The sequence below is a fragment of the Calliphora vicina genome, chromosome 4 (assembly GCF_958450345.1).
Source record: "Calliphora vicina chromosome 4, idCalVici1.1, whole genome shotgun sequence".
Taxonomy (NCBI): domain Eukaryota; kingdom Metazoa; phylum Arthropoda; class Insecta; order Diptera; family Calliphoridae; genus Calliphora; species Calliphora vicina.
In genome coordinates this window covers 47821822-47843328 of record NC_088783.1, presented here as the reverse complement: position 1 = coordinate 47843328, position 21507 = coordinate 47821822, and the positions used below count along the sequence as shown (strand labels likewise).

The 21507-nt window shown below is 30.6% G+C and overlaps 1 protein-coding gene and 1 pseudogene across 1 annotated transcript; both read left to right on the top strand.

The window, feature by feature from the left end:
• Positions 1 to 330: 330 nt before the first annotated feature.
• Positions 331 to 2101, top strand: LOC135957592 (cell division cycle protein 20 homolog; annotated as a pseudogene).
• Positions 2102 to 4622: 2521 nt separating this feature from the next.
• Positions 4623 to 20756, top strand: LOC135957569 (probable cytochrome P450 318a1). Its single transcript, XM_065508345.1, has 8 exons — positions 4623 to 5025; positions 5231 to 5422; positions 9268 to 9462; positions 9681 to 9750; positions 14190 to 14322; positions 15200 to 15568; positions 17523 to 18348; positions 20398 to 20756. The coding sequence occupies exons 1-8, from the start codon at positions 4863 to 4865 to the stop codon at positions 20562 to 20564; spliced, it is 2115 nt and encodes a 704-aa protein (XP_065364417.1). The 5' UTR covers positions 4623 to 4862; the 3' UTR covers positions 20565 to 20756.
• Positions 20757 to 21507: the final 751 nt, after the last annotated feature.

Genomic DNA, 21507 nt, shown 5'->3' with positions numbered 1-21507 from the left:
GCTTTGTTTAGTGTAGCCAACTAATGGGAAATACTGAAAGGTTTTAGTCTTTGCTAAATAAAGTGGCAAAACAAGTTGTAGTGGCAACACCGCGGCTGACATCAGCGGCTGACGTCAGCCAAACCATTTTTTTTATATGAAGTTTTTACGATTTGAAATTGGGGGGTCTATCAGCCAAAATATCCCATAAGAATTACACAGGCATCAGCAAGTGAGCGGCTGATGTCAGCCAAATTGGCTGATGTCAGCCGGAACATGCTACCAATCTGGTAACATTTTATTATTTCTATTCTATTTTTCAGATTTCAGCGCAAAAAATTAAACGAATATTAAAAAACAATTTTGATTTGAACAAAATGTCTCAGTTCAATTTCTTTAACGAAATTAATAGTGCACTTACCATGGATGGGGAGATCACTCGTGGACCTGCTCCTCGGTGGCAAAAGAAATTGGAAGCATCCACCGCTAGTTTAAATGGCAGCATAAATGCTACACGTTCCGTACTTTCGGTCTCATATAACACCAGTTTTTCAGGTGTTAATCCACCCACAAAAATACCGGGCAAAAATGCTGAGGGCAAAACAAAGAAGACACCAACACCAAACAAAGGTTCTAAGACGCCAGGGGCGGAGGTGACAGATTTATACCCAATCGTGGAACTACAAATTTCGAATTAGGTCATTATTTGGTAAGTAGGAATGGACTAAATCTGAATATGCAATTGTTTATTAAGGATATTTCAGATAAAACAAGAACAGGACAAATCGGAAAATGACGAAGAGAATGAAAGCAATTCTAATAATGCCAACGAAATGACGCCAGCTAAGGCTGAAAGGCAAAAATTAATATCAGATTCTATGCAAGTAGCTGATGGTAAAACTACACGAATTCTATCGTATCAAAATAAGGCACCAGCGGCCCCAGAGTCTCATATTAATCCCTTGAAGGTAGTTTATTCCATTAAAACTCCGATATCGACTAAAAGTGGTTCACGTTATATACCCACTACATCCGACCGCATTTTGGATGCTCCGGACATTATTAATGATTATTCTAAGTATAAAAAAATTAATAAAAGTGAAATAAACTAAAATACTCCATATTTACACAATAGATCTAAATCTGTTGGATTGGAGCGCGGACAACATAGTAACAGTAGCTTTGGGAAATGCGGTTTATCTTTGGAATGCTGTTACCGGTAATATTGAACAATTAGTGGAATATGAGGAGGGAGATCACGCTTGTGCTTTAGCCTGGATTCAAGAGGGACAAATTTTAGACATTGGTAATAATACTGGAGCTGTGGAACTATGGGACTGTTCTAAAATAAAACGCCTACGTGTTATGGATGGCCACTCGGCACGTGTGGGCTCTTTAGCTTGGAATTCATTTTTGGTGTCATCTGGAAGTCTTGATGGCACTATTATACATCACGATGTCAGGGCCCGGGAACATAAAGTAGCTAATCTGGCTGGACATACCCAGGAAGTATGCGGTCTTAAGTGGTCTACTGACTTTAAATACCTTGCCAGTGGCGGCAATGATAACTTGGTAAATGTTTGGACGGCTGCTAGTGGTGGTGTTGGCACTGGCAATGATCCTTTACATGTTCTAAACCAACATCAAGCCGCTGTGCGAGCTTTAGCCTGGTGTCCTTGGCAGCCTAATGTTTTAGCATCCGGTGGCGGTACTGCTGATGTATTAAGTTTTGGAATGTCAATAATGGATCATTAATAAATTCGGTTGATTCCAAGTCCCAGGTATGTGCATTGTTATGGTCTCGCAACTTTAAAGAACTCATTTCGGCGCATGGTTTTGCTAACAACCAACTTACAATATGGAAATATCCATCGATGGTAAAACAAGCTGAACTGACCGGTCACACCTCAAGAGTTTTGCAAATGGCCTTGTCCCCAGATGGCAGTACAGTTATTAGTGCTGGTGCGTTTGTGGAATTGTTTTGCACCTGATCCTCATACAACTAAAAAGTCCAGTTCAGTTACCAGTAAAGCTAAACAAAGTGTTTTTCGTCAGAGTATACGTTAATATGGCGATTAAGACTCTAGCAAATTTATTGTATTTTGTTTAAATATATTTTGAACATAAAAACGATTTTTTTTAAGAATTTTGCTTGTGTTCTTTTATAAGTTATATATCCCTTGATTTTTTTTTTTCTATTTTATTATTTCTATTATAACATGTAACATTATGACAAAATGCCTTTTTGATAAGTTTGTTAATTATGTATGGCAATTGTATTTGAATTTATCTATGTACTATTAATAACTTGTAAGTTTTTAAATAAAATTTAATGATCAATGACTAATTTCGCCTAATTATCATATTATATATTATTTAAATTATCCATTAAAAAACACACAAAATTTCTTATGTTGTTATTAGAGTTTTTAACGGGAATTCCCGGGAGGCGAAAGCCCGGGAATTCCGCAAAATTCTCAATCCCGAAATCCCGGGAAATTGAGTAGGAATTCCCGGGAATTATTTTTCTTAGTTTTTTGTGATGTTTTTATACCCTTCATCTTCGTGAGAAGGGTATATATAAGTTTGTAATTTCCACAATATAATTTTCCGACCCTATAAAGTATATATTCTGGATCGTTATAGATAGCGGAGTCGACTATGCCATGTCTGTCTGTTGAAATCAATTTTCTGAAGACCACAGATATCTTCGGGATCCAAATCTTCAATAATTCTGTCAGACATGCTTTCGGGAAGTTTCCTATTTAAAATCAGCAAAATCGGTCCACAAATGGCTGAGATATACGAAAAAACCAGGACAACCTCGATTTTTGACCTATTTTTGACCTACAGTGGGGAGCTCAAATGAGTACATGTTTCTATTTTCTGCACTTCTTATGGAATAAAAATAAAACTAATAAAGCAAATTCAAAAATGTTTTCTGTCATTTATTTTATGTTTAATATGTAACAAAATTAATTACAATTCAAAACAAAAAACATCCAGTTCTAAATAAAAAAAACAGACAAAACTAAAATAACTCGTATGTACTCAATTTTGCACCCCACAATAACTTTAGGGAAGAATTGCATTTTTTAAAAAAATTTTCAAAATCCTTTATTACGTAAATAAAATTTTACATGCATTGGCATATTTTCTATCAATTTTTCATTAACTTTTTTTGGAATACTCTCTCTCTCGTGCTTAATCCGCTGTTAAAGCTCGTACAAATTGGTAGGAGTTAATCGGTATTGTTTCAACCACCAATTCTCGATTCACTAAAAATTCTCAATAGGATTGAACTCAGGACATTGAGCTGATAACTGCATTAATAAGAAATTTTTCTAGGAACACCATTCTTTACGATTTTTGACGTGTGCATTGGGTCACCATCCTATTGAAAAATTACTTCTTCCAATATGGAGTCAAGGCGAAATTCTATAAATTCGCCTTGATTAATGCATGCATGTCCTAAGCATTGACCCTTTTTGATTATAAAGCGACTGTCCGATAGCTGGTCCAAAGCTGTCAACTCATTGGATTCACATACTGATTACATAGCGTTAGTTACTTTACTAGCTACATGGTTACTTGATCAGCTACATAACTAGTTATTTTAACATGTACGGGTGCTAATTGACCTCAAATAGTCATCTTAAAAAACATATAGACAGTCCAATAAACGATTGCTTGTAAACAAACCTTCCTCCGACAACTCTCCAATAGATTTCACTGATGGATCTAAGATGGACTCTGGTACAGAGGCCGGGGCTTATATTGTCGTCAACGATATTAAACGGTCATATAGACTCTCCGAGGAGTACAGCATCTGCAGGAGAGCTCTTGAAGAGTTATTGGTACATATAGAAATGTATACATTTATTCTACCTTTAGGAATGGCATACATTTTATTTTTATCTGACTCTTGAAGGGAATCACAATGGACATTATGGTCTCCAAGTGAAAGTGGACATAATGCACACCCCTTCCAAACTAAACTTAACACTCTTATTTGTTATATTTTGCATTTACACGAGATGGTCAACTTAAGGCATCACTTGCAAATCGGTTATATATTTACGAACTTGAATGATATCAGAAGTACAATTAATTCCGATTAGTAAGCCGGTTAGGATGGTTTTGCAGTTTTACAATATATTTCTCACGGACTTTCTTGAACTCTTTCTTTACCAATGGCACTTTCAAGTCCCTGTGGATGTTTTCATTTCCTATATACCATGGTGCTCCGGTCATGGTCCTAAGAATTTTAGATTGAGTCCTCTGTATAAGATTAATACTGGTGTTGTTAACCATTCCCCATAATTGAATTCCATACATCCAAATTGGTTTTAAAAAGGTCTTATAAATGATGAGTTTATTTATATTTAATTCTTAATTTTGATTGATCACTGATTAACCAATGGAAATTCTTTTTATTTAGTATTTTATTAAATGGGGAATAACTGATTTTGGCGATCTTTACGAATTTTTGAAATTAAGTTTTATAAATTACTTATTAATAAAATAACAATTTCATTATGAATAATAGCTTAAATATGTGGTAGCAGTTTCATCTAAAATTGTCATATAAAACAATTTTTAAAAACAATATTCCACTAGTTGTTATTTGGATTTCGCAGTATTCACACCTTTAAGTGCGTTACAATCAGAATTTTTTTATAAAAAATAAATATAAAAGTTTTGCAAAGAAAATAATATGAAATAATTACTAAAACGTGCCAATACTCTCAAATGATCTATTAAAAAGAAGCAAACAATTCCAAATATAACCACAATAAAGCAATTACCGCAACTAAGAGACCCTAGTAAAGACAGCAGCCAGCCAGCAACATTAAAAATATTTAAAAAACAACAGCAACATTATGAATAGTTTATTACTTTATACAATTTGTGGATTATTATTGTTTTTAATAATTTATCAACAACGTAAATGTTGGTACTTTATATGGCAACTAAATGGCTGGCGTGGCCTACTCCAACAACCCATATTATGGTTGTTGTTAATTATTTATCTGGATCCAAAAAGTTAAGTTCATGTTCTTAATCTTACTTGTAACCATTTATAATTCAATTGGCCTTATATCCAGTGGTATCTTAAGTCATCATCCACATCATTATGATCTACCACACAGTGTCACTCTATTAAATTTCAAAAAAAAAAATAAAACTTTTCTATTTGTTTTTCTTCCCTTTGTACCTACCACATTTACTGCTGGTAATAACGTTACAGGTATTATGAGCAGCATTCAACGTTGTCATAAATATTTTCAATTCCCTTTGGCCATCATTGTGTTTAACCGAATTTTGTTGTATGTTGATGATCCCGAGACTATGGAAAGTATCCTCACTGCACCAGAGTGTTTAAATAAGACATTTTTGCAAAATGGTTTCTATGCCAACAAGGGTTTATTACATGCGAAGGGTTAGTATTTCATTTATGTATACAGAGTAGTAAGTAGTTATCCCAATATCAGGATATGTATGTTTGTACAGGGTATTTCAGCAGGAGTTGTTAAATTAAAATTTTTAAATTCAAACTTCTGATATTAAAGTAATAACTTATTTGTAGTGAAATAATGAAGTGTATAATGAATATATTAGCATTTTAACCCATTACTTTGTAACGCAGGTTTTTGCCTAAGATTTTTTCGATTTGTTTAACTAATTACCATTTTTTTTAAATTATCCATAAAAACACACAAAATTTCTTATGTTATTAAGTTTTAACGGGAATTCCCGGGAGGCGAAATACCGGGAACTCCGCAAAATTCTCAATCCCGAAATCCCGGGAAATTGAACAAGAATTCCCGGGAATTATTTTTCTTAGTTTTTTGTGATGTTTTTATACCCTTCACCTTCGTGAGAAAGGTATATATAAGTTTGTCATTCCGTTTGTAATTTCCACAATATAATTTTCCGACCCTATAAAGTATATATATTCTGGATCCATATAGAAAGCGGAGTCGATTAAGCCATGTCTGTCTGTTGAAATCAATTTTCTGAAGACCCCAGATATCTTCGGGATCCAAATCTTCAATAATTCTGTCAGACATGCTTTCGAGAAGTTTCCTATTTAAAATCAGCAAAATCGGTCCACAAATGGCTGAGATATGACGAAAAAACCAGGACAACCTAGATTTTTTACCTATTTTTGACCTATATCTGGATTACTAACTCATTAATATAGACACTATGTATATCTAATGATAGATATTTCAAAGACCTTTACGAAAAAACCAGGACAACCTCGATTTTTGATCCATATCTGGATCACTAAATCATTAATATAACAATATGTATATCTAGTGATAGATATTTCAAAGACCTTTTCAACGACGTATATAAGATCATAGTAAGTTGGACCTACAATGGGTCAAAATCGGAAAAAATATTTTTTCGAATTTTTTTTCACAAAAAATTTTTTTTAAATTTAAAAAAAAATTTTTTAAATAACAATTCGAAATTTTGAAAAATGAAAAAAACAGAAAATTTTTTTGTTTACCTAAAAATATTTAAAATTTGTATTTTGAAGTATAATTTGGTGAAGGGTATATAAGATTTGTCACAGGATAAAACTATCATTCGTAGAATTGAATTTTGTTTAATATTATTGGGTTTTCTTCAAGTTTTAATTAGCATCTTTACTTAATTTTTGATTTAATATGCAAAACATTGCCAATTCAAAATTAAAAAAAATAAAATATTAATTTTTGGCGAATTAACAGAATTAATTGGAATACAAATGACAAATGGTGACTAGTTTTTATATAACAAAATTAGAAATCGATTCAAAATAGGAAAATTCAAATCAAATGTCCACAAACACTACTCCCTCTATCCTCCCTCCCATAACCTATTTTCCTCGTTCCAACACAATGCTTTGCATGAGTAAGGGTCATACCCTGAGTGCTAGTCCAAGAAAAAAAATCGAGTCTTTATATTAAATTTTTATTGGATTTTTTTATTTGTATCCAATTACATTTTAAAACCAAAGACATTTCTTAGCTTTTTAACTAAGTCTTCATTCTTAAAATTGAATAATTTGTTCTAGGCGGGAATTCCCAGGATCTCGGGAAATTTTAAAATTAATCCCGATTTCGGGGGAAATAGAAGTGTTACGAAACTCACTGATATTTATGTTACAAATGTTTCATTTCTTTTTGAAACGTCCTGTTTAACACAACAAATGAATATTGAATCCATTTGGTTTTTGCAGAAATATAGTTTTATTTTGCTGTCTATGGACGAGTACAATGTCTAGTTAGTTATTAGATGAATTACATAGAGTTGTGTGAGTGATATGATTCTGCAATAAATCCCACGTGATCTTAATCTAATGCAAATCAATTGAAGAGCAAAAAATGTTGCCCTTTTTTTTTTGAAAGGACCTGGGCGTAATAGGTATTCAATTAAGTATTTATAACTGAAGGCATGATACAATTCTAAAAAAAATAAATATTGGTTCTTTCAGTAATACAAAAATTAACTAACGGGGTAATGTTTGGAACTCGAGTGTGAAACTGTAGATTGGAACAGATCCGCGTAAACAGTTTGGTACTTTTTTAAAATACGAATTGCATTCATTTGAGACATATTACAGAAAACAAGTAAGAGAGCTATATTCGGCTGTGCCGAATCTTACATACATTCACCCAATTATACTTCAAAATAATAATTTTAAATATTTTTAGGTAAACAAAATTTATTTTTTTTTCCAAAGTTTTTTTTTTCATTTTAAAGGAGAAAAAATGTTTCGAATTGTTTTTTAAAAATTTTTTTTTTGATTTTTATTTTTTTTTTTTAAATTTAGCGAAAAAAAAAATTCGGATTAAAATTTTTTTTTCCGATTTTGACCCATTGTATTTCCAACTTACTATGGTCTTATATACATATGTCGTTGCAAAGGTATTTGAAATATCTATCATTAGATATCCATATTGTCTATATTAATGACTTAGTAATCCAGATATAGGTCAAAAATCGACTTTGTCCTGGTTGTCCTTATATCTCAGCCATTTGTGGACCGATTTTCTTGATTTTAAATAGCAACCGAGCCGGAAGAATTCCTGAGATATTGATGTATGAATCGTGTATGTAAGTTATTTGGGGGCTTTGGAAAGTTGATTTCAACAGACAGACAGACGTACATGGCTTAATCGACTCCGCTATCTATCCAGATCCAGGATCCAGAATATATATACTTTATAGGGTCGGAAAATTATATTGTGGAAAACTGAATGACAAACTTATATATACGATTCTCACGAAGGTGAAGGGTATAAAAATGTCCGCAAAATTGAGTATTTTGAAAATTCAAGCTTGACGGGTGTTCAAGAGTGAAAAGAGAAATTGGTACTTTTTCTTCTAATGGTACTTTTTTAATAATTTAAATTATTAAATTTATCGACAGAAAAGTTAGCTGGCGAGCATTAGAGTGAAGTTGGAATTAAACATAGAGTAAACTAATGCTATTTATACATTCTTCTAATGGTACTTTTTGATTTTTTTTATAATAATGGACCTAGTTACATAAAATACAGCATGTATGGTTTTTGAGTGAATGAGAATACAAAAGGGGATCATTATTGGTTGTTTTCCGTTATTCTTCTTTACAGTCTAAAACGGTCTTTAAAAGCTTTTTGGTCGTACATTGTTCTTGTATTTTTGCATTTGAAATGTTGCTAGATCCTTCGCACTTAATACTGAACTCCGCTAATGTGTTTGAGTTTGAGCAAAGCACATAGTTTTAATCACATAGAATAGACATAGAGCGGAAACTCTCCTGTCTCCTGTCAAAGACCTAACTCAGTTGTCAAAAACCTAAGTGGTGAGAATGTATTAGTAGAAGAAAAACAACACTAGTCTGTGTGATTATTTTGAATAATTTTTTTGTTTGAGTTTTTTTCGAGTTTAATCGTTCTGACTATTTGAGTACATCAATCACTCAAACTGAGTTTTGGTATTTAGTAATTTAATGTAATATAGAATTATCTCGTTTATAGTGTAAAACACACTCACGCGAATATCACTACTTAGTTTCACTACAAACTACAATACAACTTTATAATCTGTATGACTCTGCTGTTTTGAAACTCGTATCCTTAAAAATAAAGTCCTAATGCTTTGTTATTTAAAAACTTATTTCTTTTACTATATATACATTGTACATATTTATACTTTTATTTTTGCATACACAACTTTGTTCATTTATCATGTCCATGTGGGAAAACTTAAAACAACAAAACTAACTGGTAAAATATCCAAAAGATGAACAATGGAAAATACGCCGCAAACAACTAAATCCAGCTTTCAGCCATAATACTCTTGTTAGTTTCTTTGAAGTTTTTAATCGTGTTGCTAATGAGTTGAAACTAAAAATCTCCAAGAATTTGCAGGGCTATAAAGTCAAATTGAAAAGTTTGGAAGACCTAATAACTCGTGCAGTTTTGGAAGTATCATGCTGTAAGTACTCGTATTTATAATATTTTAAAATAACAATATAACAGTTATAGTTTAGATTTTATTAAAATAGTACAAGTTTATGGATAAATTATTATAACAGGAAGATTCCTAACATGAGTTTTTTTTTATTTATGGTGTTGGGAAGTAACAATTTATTTAAATTTTTATTACAATAAAAAAGTGCGAAATATGTAATTATTGTTTATTTTTCTTTCCAGTAACAACAATGGGATTTGAAACAAATTTCTTACAAAATGATGAAAAATGCATTGCCCAGGCATACAGATAGTAAGTTTTAAGTTTTTTTTAGACAAAATATTTTCCTATTTTTAATAATTAAAAATGTTTATAATTTTATGCATCAAAATACTCTCAGCAACCAACCAATCGACACAATAATTTCATACATCCTCTACAACAAAATTCAAATTCATTGTTATACCCTACATTACTATAGTTGAGGAGAGGGCATTATTGGTTTGTGCTGATGTTAGTAGTGACCAAAAATAATGGTCCAACATCAAACTTAAAGTATACGAATCAACTGAGAATCATATACTGAACAATGTCCGTCCGTTTGTCTGTCCTCCAAAAATAGTCCTAAGTATACGAATCGACTGAGAATTATATTCTGTCTGTCCACGTCTCAGCCCGTACGTTCCACAGTGGTTTAGAAACTTTTTATTTTGGAAATAATTCGATAGTTCATGAACGATTTGAGCTATCTTAATTAAATTTTACACAGTAAGTGCTGGGTTCATTGGTGAGCAATCTTGGGAGCCGCTGACTAGCCTCCATTCCAACAAAATCGGGTATTCCGATAGACTAGAGGATAGTGTGCTTGATTATCAATCCAAGGTTTGCGGTTTCGATTCCTGTTAGAGACTCTGGATGTTTCTGCAGACAAGCAAAACGCTTCGCAGTTTGTGTTTGTTTAAAAAAAACCCATGTAAAGGGTATTTCATTAAGCGTTTTCCATCTTTCAATTTAAATAATACAAAGTGTGTGTGAGATATCATCGTAATTTTTTATTCGTTTGAAAGTTCTATGCCATTATGTATGGAATACAACATCGTACAAATATCATCCAAAATGTCAAACTTTCCATGACTCTGGCGAATATATCAGGCTGAATTTGATCGATGGCGTGGTTTATGTTGGCTTTGAGGACCGATGTGTTTTGTGGCTTTTTCGCATAGTTCTGCGATTTAAGAACAAGTTTAACGTGAACAAATCACTATCTCTGTGGCCAGTTAAAATAACCTCCATGTGAGACGACCATGCCCTCAAATCGATCGAGCCCTCAAATCGATTCATCGATCATCGATCTATAGCCCTCTAGGTTGACGGTGTTTTCAAAGAAATATGAACCGACGAAGTCAGCCCAAAATGCCCACCAAACAGTGACTTCTTCGGGTTTCATTCAATTGTATAATTTCCTCTTGTTTTTGAAATAATTAAAATAGCATTTTAACCCCAAGTGCTATTAAGAGTTAATTTTAATTTTTCTGCTGTTTTTGTAAATACTAGACTTTGTGTTATATTTTTCTTAAGTTTCATCAAAATCGGCCGAAAAATATATAACATTTCGCTATCTTTCCATGAGAAATTCCAAATATTGAAAAAAATAACCTTTTGGCATTGACGATTTAAGGGTTAACGTTTTCCGATTTTAGTAAAACTTTTAGACTATATTTAAAATTACCTGGAATATAATATTCTGAATAGCTTTTGCTTAAAAATCATAACAGTAAAGAAATTCGGCTCATTCGCCAAAATATGTCCAAAAAAATAGTTTTTCTCGAAAAACTCAAAATTTAAATCGCAGGTACGGAAAAACTATAGGAGGTATTTTCATACTTTTTTCATATTTTTATTCCCTATTATGTTCTCAATAAATCCCAATGTGATGATCAAAAAATTTTTAAATTTGTTTAACAAAATTTTTAAAAATTTGAAATTGGAGTTTTGAAACTGCCTTTAAAAAAATTAATTTTTTTTGGTCATACCTGCGAATAGGTTAACGGTATCCTATGAAGATAAAAACTCATATACAAGTAAATATGGATATATTGTAAATAAAAATGTGCTTTTATTTTAATATTTCTCAAAATATGTTAATTTTGTTTCAACATTTCTTGTTCTAGTGGCCTGAGACACGTTAATGGTCTGGCGATTTTTTAATAACTTTAACATTTTTTAACCAATGTTTGTCTTTTATATCTTATTAGAACGACAATTACGTGTATATTTCGATTCTTTTAAATTAAACTGCCAAAGTAATTATTTAATGCCAAAATTTTTACAAAAACTGAAAAAATTGCATTTTTTCCCCTTGTAAATGCATCTCAAAATTTCAGCGTCGTTGCGGCACCAGTTAACGTTATCCTATCATCCTAATATTTTACACAACGAATTTCTACAACACATAGAACCATTCTAGAGGGGGGACGGCCTGTACCAAGAAATTTTTTTCGTCCATACAATCTTGGAGCACTCTAATATGGATGGATATAGCGTGATTTGGCAAAACAAAATGAATAAATGACAACCAATTCGACAGATGTAGCTACAACAATATGGCCGCTATTAACTGTCAAAGTTTGGAAGACCCTATTGTAAAACCTTTTAAATAAAAATTAACTCAGAAACAACTAAGCACTGACGATGTGAAATTTCATAAAGATATCTCCAATCCTTTACGAGTTAACGAATTAAAAAAAAACTTCTGATCAAAGTACAGGGGCCTATTTCACTAAACTACAATTCTACAAGTTTACAAGTTACAATCACAAGTCTAATTCTTATAAGTGCTGATGAATTGTGTTTCACTAAAATTTTCACAACACTTGTAGCTTTTTGCACTTGTAAACTACAATTTCTACAATTACAAGTTCTTGTGATATTAATTTTACAATTCTTTAATTTTACAATTCTATAAAAACGCAATATAACAATAATTCAATAATATTTCTTATATAAAAAATATTTTTTAACCAGAATTTTTTTTTCATCAAAAAAATGTTAAAAACCCAAAATTTTTTTTTTAAAAATTAAAAAAAAGAAAATATCAATTCGAAAAATATTTTTTTCCAAAAAATTAAAAAAACAACTTTGGGAAAAAAAATTTTGTTTTCCTAAAAAAATTTTAAAATTGTATTTTGAAGAATAATTTGGTGAAGAGTATATAAGATATCCGAATATAGCTCTCTTATTTGTTTATACCCAATCTATCGGAAAATGTGCGGGGACTGATAAAAATAAATACTTTTGCAATTTTGGGAACTAATTTAGAATTGTCTACATATGTATGTTTAGATTTCCAAAGTGGCTATTCCCAAAGGCAAAAAAAAACAAGTAAGAAAATTAAAATTAGGTGGCATAACTTCTGAATATATGAAACCTATTTAATAGTAAACAAAATAAATAATCGTTACTTTAATATAGAAAGCCCCTTCGTGTTTTTTATAAGCCCAGATTTTTGATTATTTTGATAAATGGTCCAATCATATATCATATTTAGCAAAAAACTTCGGCTTAAAAAAAACAGGAGTTAGGGCCTTTCTATATTAAGGTAACCAAATGCTAATTGATTTTAAAAATTTTGGATTTTGTGTTTATTTTAACTAATTTTTATTAAAAAACAGTTAAAAATCAAATTTTATTTCAATGTATCATTCACTTGTAACTTGTAAACATTTTCTGAGGGTCTCCGTCGACCCTAAGCTTTTTTTCTACAATTCTACAAGTTTACAAGTGCAAATTCAGTTTAGTGAAACAAAACCACTTGTAGAAGTATGAGTTGTAGACTTGTGACTTATAAAATTCACTTGTAGCTACCAACTTGTAATTGTATTTTGATGAAACGCAATTATTCACAAGTTCACAATTTTACAGGCAAAAACACTTGTAATTGTGAACTTGTAGCTTAGTGAAATAGGCCCCAGGTCGACATATTAAACATAAATATAGAAAACATATTCATTGTGGCAACTGTACTACGGTTGTAACAACAAAAACTTCATAAATAATAATGAATTACGATTAAAACAACCACATAGTTGTCACCCAATCTAAAATTTTGTGGCCACAATTGGAATTCGATTGACAAAAAATTCGGTTGTCACAATCAAATGGTTTTCTCTGTGAAGTTTAATATCTTTGTATAGCCCTCATACAATTGTCCTTTCGAAATAAGATTCTAATGCTCCAGAATATGTGAAATATGTTGGTGTAGAGACAAAATTCGTCAGAAATAAATTGTTTATAAACCAATATAAATAACTCTTGCAAATTCTGCAAGGATCGGTCTATAATTGACCTCAGATATCTCCTAAGTCCTCCAATTAATCCTTAAGATTAAATTTAGTAGAAATAAGCTTTATGTATCCAACAACTAAATATTTTGTTACACTGAGAAAACGGTTTCGTTGTGGCAACCAAATGATCCAGTCTTCAAGATCGACAAATATTTAAGGGTTTCAATATATAATTTTTCAATATTTTTGGTTATTTTAATATTGGGTTATCACAATCGAATTATTCGATTGGCATCAAATACGATTGTCTAATTTTTCTTTATAAATAAATGATTATTTGTATCCTGTGTAGAGTATCATATAGTCGGTCATAACCGACTATACTTTCTCACTTGTTCTCCTTTATAATAAACAAGCTATGTGCATCTTTAACATTTTGGTATTCTTGGTGTTTTCATGATGATGCAGTTTAATGGAACTAACTGCTTTGAGAATTCTGAAGCCATGGTATCAAATTGACTTCATCTTTCGTTTGTTGGACAATAAAAACTATGAAAAATCGAAACGAGCCAACCAGTTGGTAAAAGAATTTGTGGCAAATGTAAGTTTTCATTCTCTATATATTTTGGTGCATGTCATGATGCAGATATTTATACACAGCTGATGAAATTTAATTAAAGGTTTTTGGTTTTGAAAATATTAATGTCATTAATATAAGTGATACATGTAAATATTTAAGGTCTTAAATGATACTAAATTAAAAACAAGTTATGCGTTCTGTCCAAAACTTAAGCTATTAATAGAAGATAGAGCTAAGCTTTTATGATATTGGCTGCAGAGATCGGAAATTTAAACATAGAATGTACCAAAGTTGAAACCCTGGTTAACTCTAGTACAGAAAAGGATCTGTTTGATGAAAACATAATTGAAATATAATTTTTAATTGAGAAAAGATATCGAGATTAAACAAACTAAATAAACTGGAATTGCAATTAAATATTCACCATTTTAGTCAAATAATGATTATTGATACTTTTTTTTGGGGAATAACAAGCTTTTGGACTATTAGAGATTTATTCTAGAAAGTATTTCTGATACATTAATGATTTATAATTTTTTGACAGATTTCTTGATTAGCCACTTATGATCAGATTTTGCTTATATTTAATGACAAAGTTATCAAAACCTTAGCCGATATATAGATGCATTAAATATGTCTTTAAATTAGTCGATTTCAACAGACAGGTGGTCGGAAACAAATATACGGATCTATATAATTAAAAATCTTAACAAAAATCCACCATAATTAAATTTCATCGACTGTACAAAATAAGCAAATACCTGACATAAACCAAAAGCAAAAAAAACTCATATACACAGATTCTTAATGTTTCATGGTCTTGTCGGTTTCTCTTTTCCTTTCTCTTTCAAATTAAAAACTACAACTACAAAAAAACACATGATGCAAAATTTATTAGATTGTGCAACAAAAACATATTGAATGGCAGCACACACTTCAAAACCAGAAGCCAGACATCATAACTACTACAAGTGATGATGGTGCAACTGCAACTAATAGAGCAAAGTATGAGACACCATTGAATGCCAAAGAACAAGAAGAACATGGAAATAATCATAAGTTTACAGGCAATACGGCCTCAGCTGGCAATGATGCGTTAAAAAATATTATAGAAGAAATTTCATCTTTGCCAGAGTCAGATGCAAATGTATTCATGCAACAGCAGCAACAACATCGCATTTTTATTGATCAAATATTTTATTTGGCCCAGACTGGTAAATTGTCGTTGCAAGACATTATGAATGAATCACAATCGATGGTTGTTGTGGTAAGTTTATACATTTGTATATATTTTATTGCTATTTTTCTTTTTTTATTGTATAAGATTTTATTTTCGATAGTTAAAATGTAATGGGAATTATTAAAATTTTAAAAGGTTTTTAATTTAAATTGCTGCCCTTATTGTTGTGCAGGAATGAAAGTTAAAAAAAGAAAATTTCTTCAATAAATTCGATGTTGATTGTTTTCATATGAAAAATCGATTTTTGGTACGAAATATGAGAAATTTTATCGCAGATCGAGGTACTTTTTTCGATTAAACGCTTATTTACATAGTTATTTAGGATTTTAGAATTTTTAGTTTTTTCACACGAAATATGAGTGATCACAGATCCAGCTCCTTTTCTCGATTAAACGTTTATTTACAAATTTATTAAGGATTTTAGAATTTTTAGTTTTTTCGTATGAAAAATGGATTTTTGGTAGAAATATGAGTGATCACAGATCGATCTCCTTTTCTCGATTAAACGTTTATTTACAAAATTATTAAGGATTTTAGAATTTTTATTTTTTTCATATGAAAAATCGATTTTTTTGTACGAAATATTTACATTATTATTAAGAATTTTGGAATTTTTAGTTTTTTCATATGAAAAATTGATTTTTGGTACGAAATATGAGTGATCACAGATCGATCTCTTTTTCTCGATTAAACGTTTATTTACGAAATTATTAAGGATTTTAGAATTTTTAATATGAAAAATCGATTGGTACGAAATATAAGTGATCACAGATCGTTCTCCATTTCACGATTAAACGCTTATTTACGAAATTATTAAGGATTTTAGAATTTTTAGTTTTTTCATACGAAAAATCGATTTTTGGTAAAAAATATGAGTGATCACAGATCGATCTGCTTTTCTCGATTAAACGCTTATTTACAAAATTTAAGGATTTTAGAATTTTTTGTTTTTTCATATTAAAAATCGATTTTTGTTAAAAAATATGAGTGATCACAGATCGATCTCCTTTTTTCGATTAAACGCTTATTTACAAATTTATTAAAGATTTTAGATTTTTGAGTTTTTTCATATGAAAAATTGATTTTTGGTTAGAGATATGATTAATCGCAGATCCAGCTCCTTTTATCGATTAAACGCTTATTTACACAGTCATTAAGGATTTTAGAATTTTTAGTTTTTTCATATGAAAAATCGATTTTTTATCCGAAATATAAGTGATCGCAGATCGATCTCCTTTTCTTGATTGAACGCTTCTTTACAAAGTTAATAATGATTTTAGAATTTTTAATTTTTTCATATGAAAAATCGATTTTTTTTCCCGAAATATTGGTGATCACAGATCGAGCTCCTTTTGTCGATTAAACGCTTGTTTACAAAGTTATTAAGGATTTTAGAATTTTTAAGTTTTTCATATGAAAAATCGATTTTTGGTACGAAATATGTGTGATCACGGATCGATCTCCTTTTCTTTATTAAACGCTTGTTTACATAGTTATAAAGAATTTTAGATTTTGGAATTTTTTCATCCGAAAAATCGATTTTAAGTGATCACAGATCGCAGATCGCGATCTTTTTGCGATTAAACGCTTATTTAGAAAATTTCTGTTGATGTTTGTAACGCACCAAATATTAATCCAACGCAAAGTATAAATTATAATATGGTCGGGCTTGCATTACTTGTTCTCTACTGTTTCAGAAAATTAAGCATTTTAATAAAGGATAGCTTTTAAATTCTAATTTTTAAATTAAATAAGGTCATATTCCTATGCCCTCTGGCATTATTTCAAGTTTAAATCATAAAACTACTTCTACAAATTGCCCTGGTTACTTCAGATTTTTTTATATGTTTTATATCATTTCATTTCTCATTAAAATTGACCCCTTTAACTTTCACCATATATGTATTCTGTTTGCAACTTACATATTTACATTATAGCTCTTCTTTTTTCTTTCTCTATCACTTTCTCTCCTAAAAATAAGTCCTTTGAAACCGTATCGAGTTGTATTATTAACGCATTACTGTGTTTGGCAATTAACCACGAATGTCAAATGAAATTACGTCACGAAATCAAACAAGTACAGTTGTTGTTGTCGTCAAAGGATAAAACCAACAACAAAAGCAAACTGACAACAACATCAATAAAACATAATAATGATAGTTCGACAACGACGACGACAACGAACAGCAGTGGAACATGTGCAAATACGATTGACGGTGATTTGGATTTCGATACGACAGATTGTGAAGGTGATGTGAATAATGGCGGCGGCGGCAGTGGTTATAATGATTCTCATGATGGTGCTGATGAGAATCAGAAACAGAATCTGAATGATTGCAATGTGAAAGTAACCATGGAACATTTACTGAATATGCCGTACCTTGACATGATTATAAATGAGTCGTTACGTTTATTGACAACGGTTCCCATGAATTTACGTAATGTCAGTGCAGATTTTCAATTGAACGTAATACAACGTGACAAATGTACTTGTTTTTGTTGTTGTTGCAACAACAAAAACCCATATTGTGGATGTAGTCATCGCCGGAGTGTAGTTGTACCTAAAGACACCATGATTGCATTGGATATATTTAACATGCAACGCAACGAAATGTATTGGGGTGAAAATGCTTTGAAATTCTATCCGGAACATTTTGCAAAAAAACAGCAACAGCAACAACAAGTGAATGAAGGAAAAGCTGGAGATAAAACTCCTATATCATCGACAACATCAGCAACAGCATCCGCATCATCCAGACATTCTTATGCATTTATACCATTTTCAAAAGGATTACGCACTTGTATTGGTGAGTATACGTACATGAGTTAGTGTGTGTGTGTCCGTGAGGATATGTGTCGATAGTGTAGGTGTCTGCATATATGAGTATGTTTGTGTTAGTGTCGACTATATTTTTTTTTTTGGAATGTGGCCGCATATTTGCTTTAGTGACATTGATTTAAAATTAATACTTTGATCTGTATAAAGAACATCGATAGCTGATAGGTTATGTTTTAAGAATATTGGCAAAATGCCAATATTTTTTTTTACTACAATCATAGTTTTTTTAACAAGAGTCATAGTTTTACAACAATCGTGGTTTATTAAAGAATCCAAGTTTTACATCAATCGTGGTTTATTAAAGAGTTCAAGTTCTACATCAATCGTGTTTTTTAAAGAGTCCAAGTTTTACATCATTCGTGGCTTATTAAAGAGTCCAACTATTACGTCAATCGCGGTTTTTTAAAGAGTCCAAGTTTTACATCAATCGTGGTTTATTAAAGAGTCCAAGTTTTATATCAATCGTGGTTTAGTAAAGAGTCCAAATTTTACATCAACCGTGGCTTATTAAAGAGTCCAAGTTTTATATCAATCGTGGGTTATTAAAGAGTCCAAGTTTTTCATCAATCGAGGTTTATTAAAGAGTCCAAGTTTTACATAAATCGTGGTTTATTAAAGAGTCCAAAATTTACATCAATCGAGGTTTATTAAAGAGTCCAAAATTTACATCAATCGAGGTTTATTAAAGAGTCCAAGTTTTACATCAATCGTGGTTTATTAAAGAGTCCAAATTTTACTTCAATCGTGGTTTTTAAACAAGACCAATTTATACATCAATCGTGGTTTTTTAACAAGACCTATTTATACATCAATCGTGGTTTTTTAACAAGACCTATTTATACATCAATCGTGGTTTTTTAACAAGACCTATTTATACATCAATCGTGGTTTTTTAACAAGACCTATTTATACATCAATCGTGGTTTTTTAACAAGACCTATTTATACATCAATCGTGGTTTTTTAACAAGACCTATTTATACATCAATCGTGGTTTTTTAACAAGACCTATTTATACATCAATCGTGGTTTTTTAACAAGACCTATTTATACATCAATCGTGGTTTTTTAACAAGACCTATTTATACATCAATCGTGGTTTTTTAACAAGACCTATTTATACATCAATCGTGGTTTTTTAACAAGACCTATTTATACATCAATCGTGGTTTTTTAACAAGACCTATTTATACATCAATCGTGGTTTTTTAACAAGACCTATTTATACATCAATCGTGGTTTTTTAACAAGACCTATTTATACATCAATCGTGGTTTTTTAACAAGACCTATTTATACATCAATCGTGGTTTTTTAACAAGACCTATTTATACATCAATCGTGGTTTTTTAACAAGACCTATTTATACATCAATCGTGGTTTTTTAACAAGACCTATTTATACATCAATCGTGGTTTTTTAACAAGACCTATTTATACATCAATCGTGGTTTTTTAACAAGACCTATTTATACATCAATCGTGGTTTTTTAACAAGACCTATTTATACATCAATCGTGGTTTTTTAACAAGACCTATTTATACATCAATCGTGGTTTTTTAACAAGACCTATTTATACATCAATCGTGGTTTTTTAACAAGACCTATTTATACATCAATCGTGGTTTTTTAACAAGACCTATTTATACATCAATCGTGGTTTTTTAACAAGACCTATTTATACATCAATCGTGGTTTTTTAACAAGACCTATTTATACATCAATCGTGGTTTTTTAACAAGACCTATTTATACATCAATCGTGGTTTTTTAACAAGACCTATTTATACATCAATCGTGGTTTTTTAACAAGACCTATTTATACATCAATCGTGGTTTTTTAACAAGACCTATTTATTTTTTACACTCAGCCCTCTGTGCAGACATAATTTAGTAATGTTTTCTATCTTCAGTAAATTAAATTTTTATTTGTACTATAAAACTCGTCTATTTATTTTTTTTCATATTTCTTAATTTATTGTTTTCTTTTACTTTCATCTTTTAACAAAAAAAAAAAAAGGTTATCGCTACAGTATCTACTTGTCGAAAATTGTTTTAATAAAACTAATTTCATCTTTTGAGTTTTCCACCAACATCCAGCTGCAGGACTTACAATGTTATGAAGGCGTTTCATTAAAATTTCGTAATGCAGAGAAGATTTATTTTCAAATAAATCCAGTTGGCTGAACACATTTGAACCAGAATTCATTGCTGTTGTTTTCGTGTTCATTGTTGTTGCCTGTAATTAGTAATAATTGTAGTTTAATTAATTAATGGTGGTGGTTGATGTTTATAAATTAATTAATTCTTGTTATATTGTAAAATATTGTACTACAAAATTATTGTATTTGTATTTAATAAAGAAAATTATAAAGTTTATACAGAAAATTTAATTGATGAGTTGGAAATGGAATGAAGTGGTTTCTATTAATGAAAATATATTAATTGAAGTACGAAATTGAGAATTGTATGTAAATTAAAATAGATTTCAAAGAATTTGAAATATGTGAACATTTAGTATAATGTGTAGACGAAAACTTGCAATATTTCATTAAGTATTAATTAAACAATAAAAATAATTAAATATACAATATTTAAATTCAACCACTAAATGACGAAAAGTTTTATTGGTCTCTAAATATAACCTTGTTTTTAATATTACATCTCTTTTAGAATTTTCCGCACAAATATTTCACTTTGCTGCATTCCGCCTAAAGATTATGTAAAACTTAGCTTTAGATGATTCAAATTTGCATGTACCATCTCGTAAATCATCTCGTTGGGCCTAAACGCATTAATTAATTTATTTGACCCAATTTACTTTGTAAAATGTGTTATGCAATTTCTTGCGTTATAACGTTAAATCCCCAACACATGCCTGAGCGATTTTTAATTACGGCAAAAATGGCCAATTATGAAACAGCAGCAGCAACAAACTTTTGATTTTGAGGCTGAGGCTGAGAAATAAAAACATACAATATAAACAACAAAACGGCTACATACATTTAACTACTAGAGCAATATGCAATAAATTGCATTGCAAATCGTGGCGTATGATGTTTATTATAAGCAAAACATTACACATACGTATAGGTGAAACCAAAAACGTGCGAATATACGTTATTTGCAA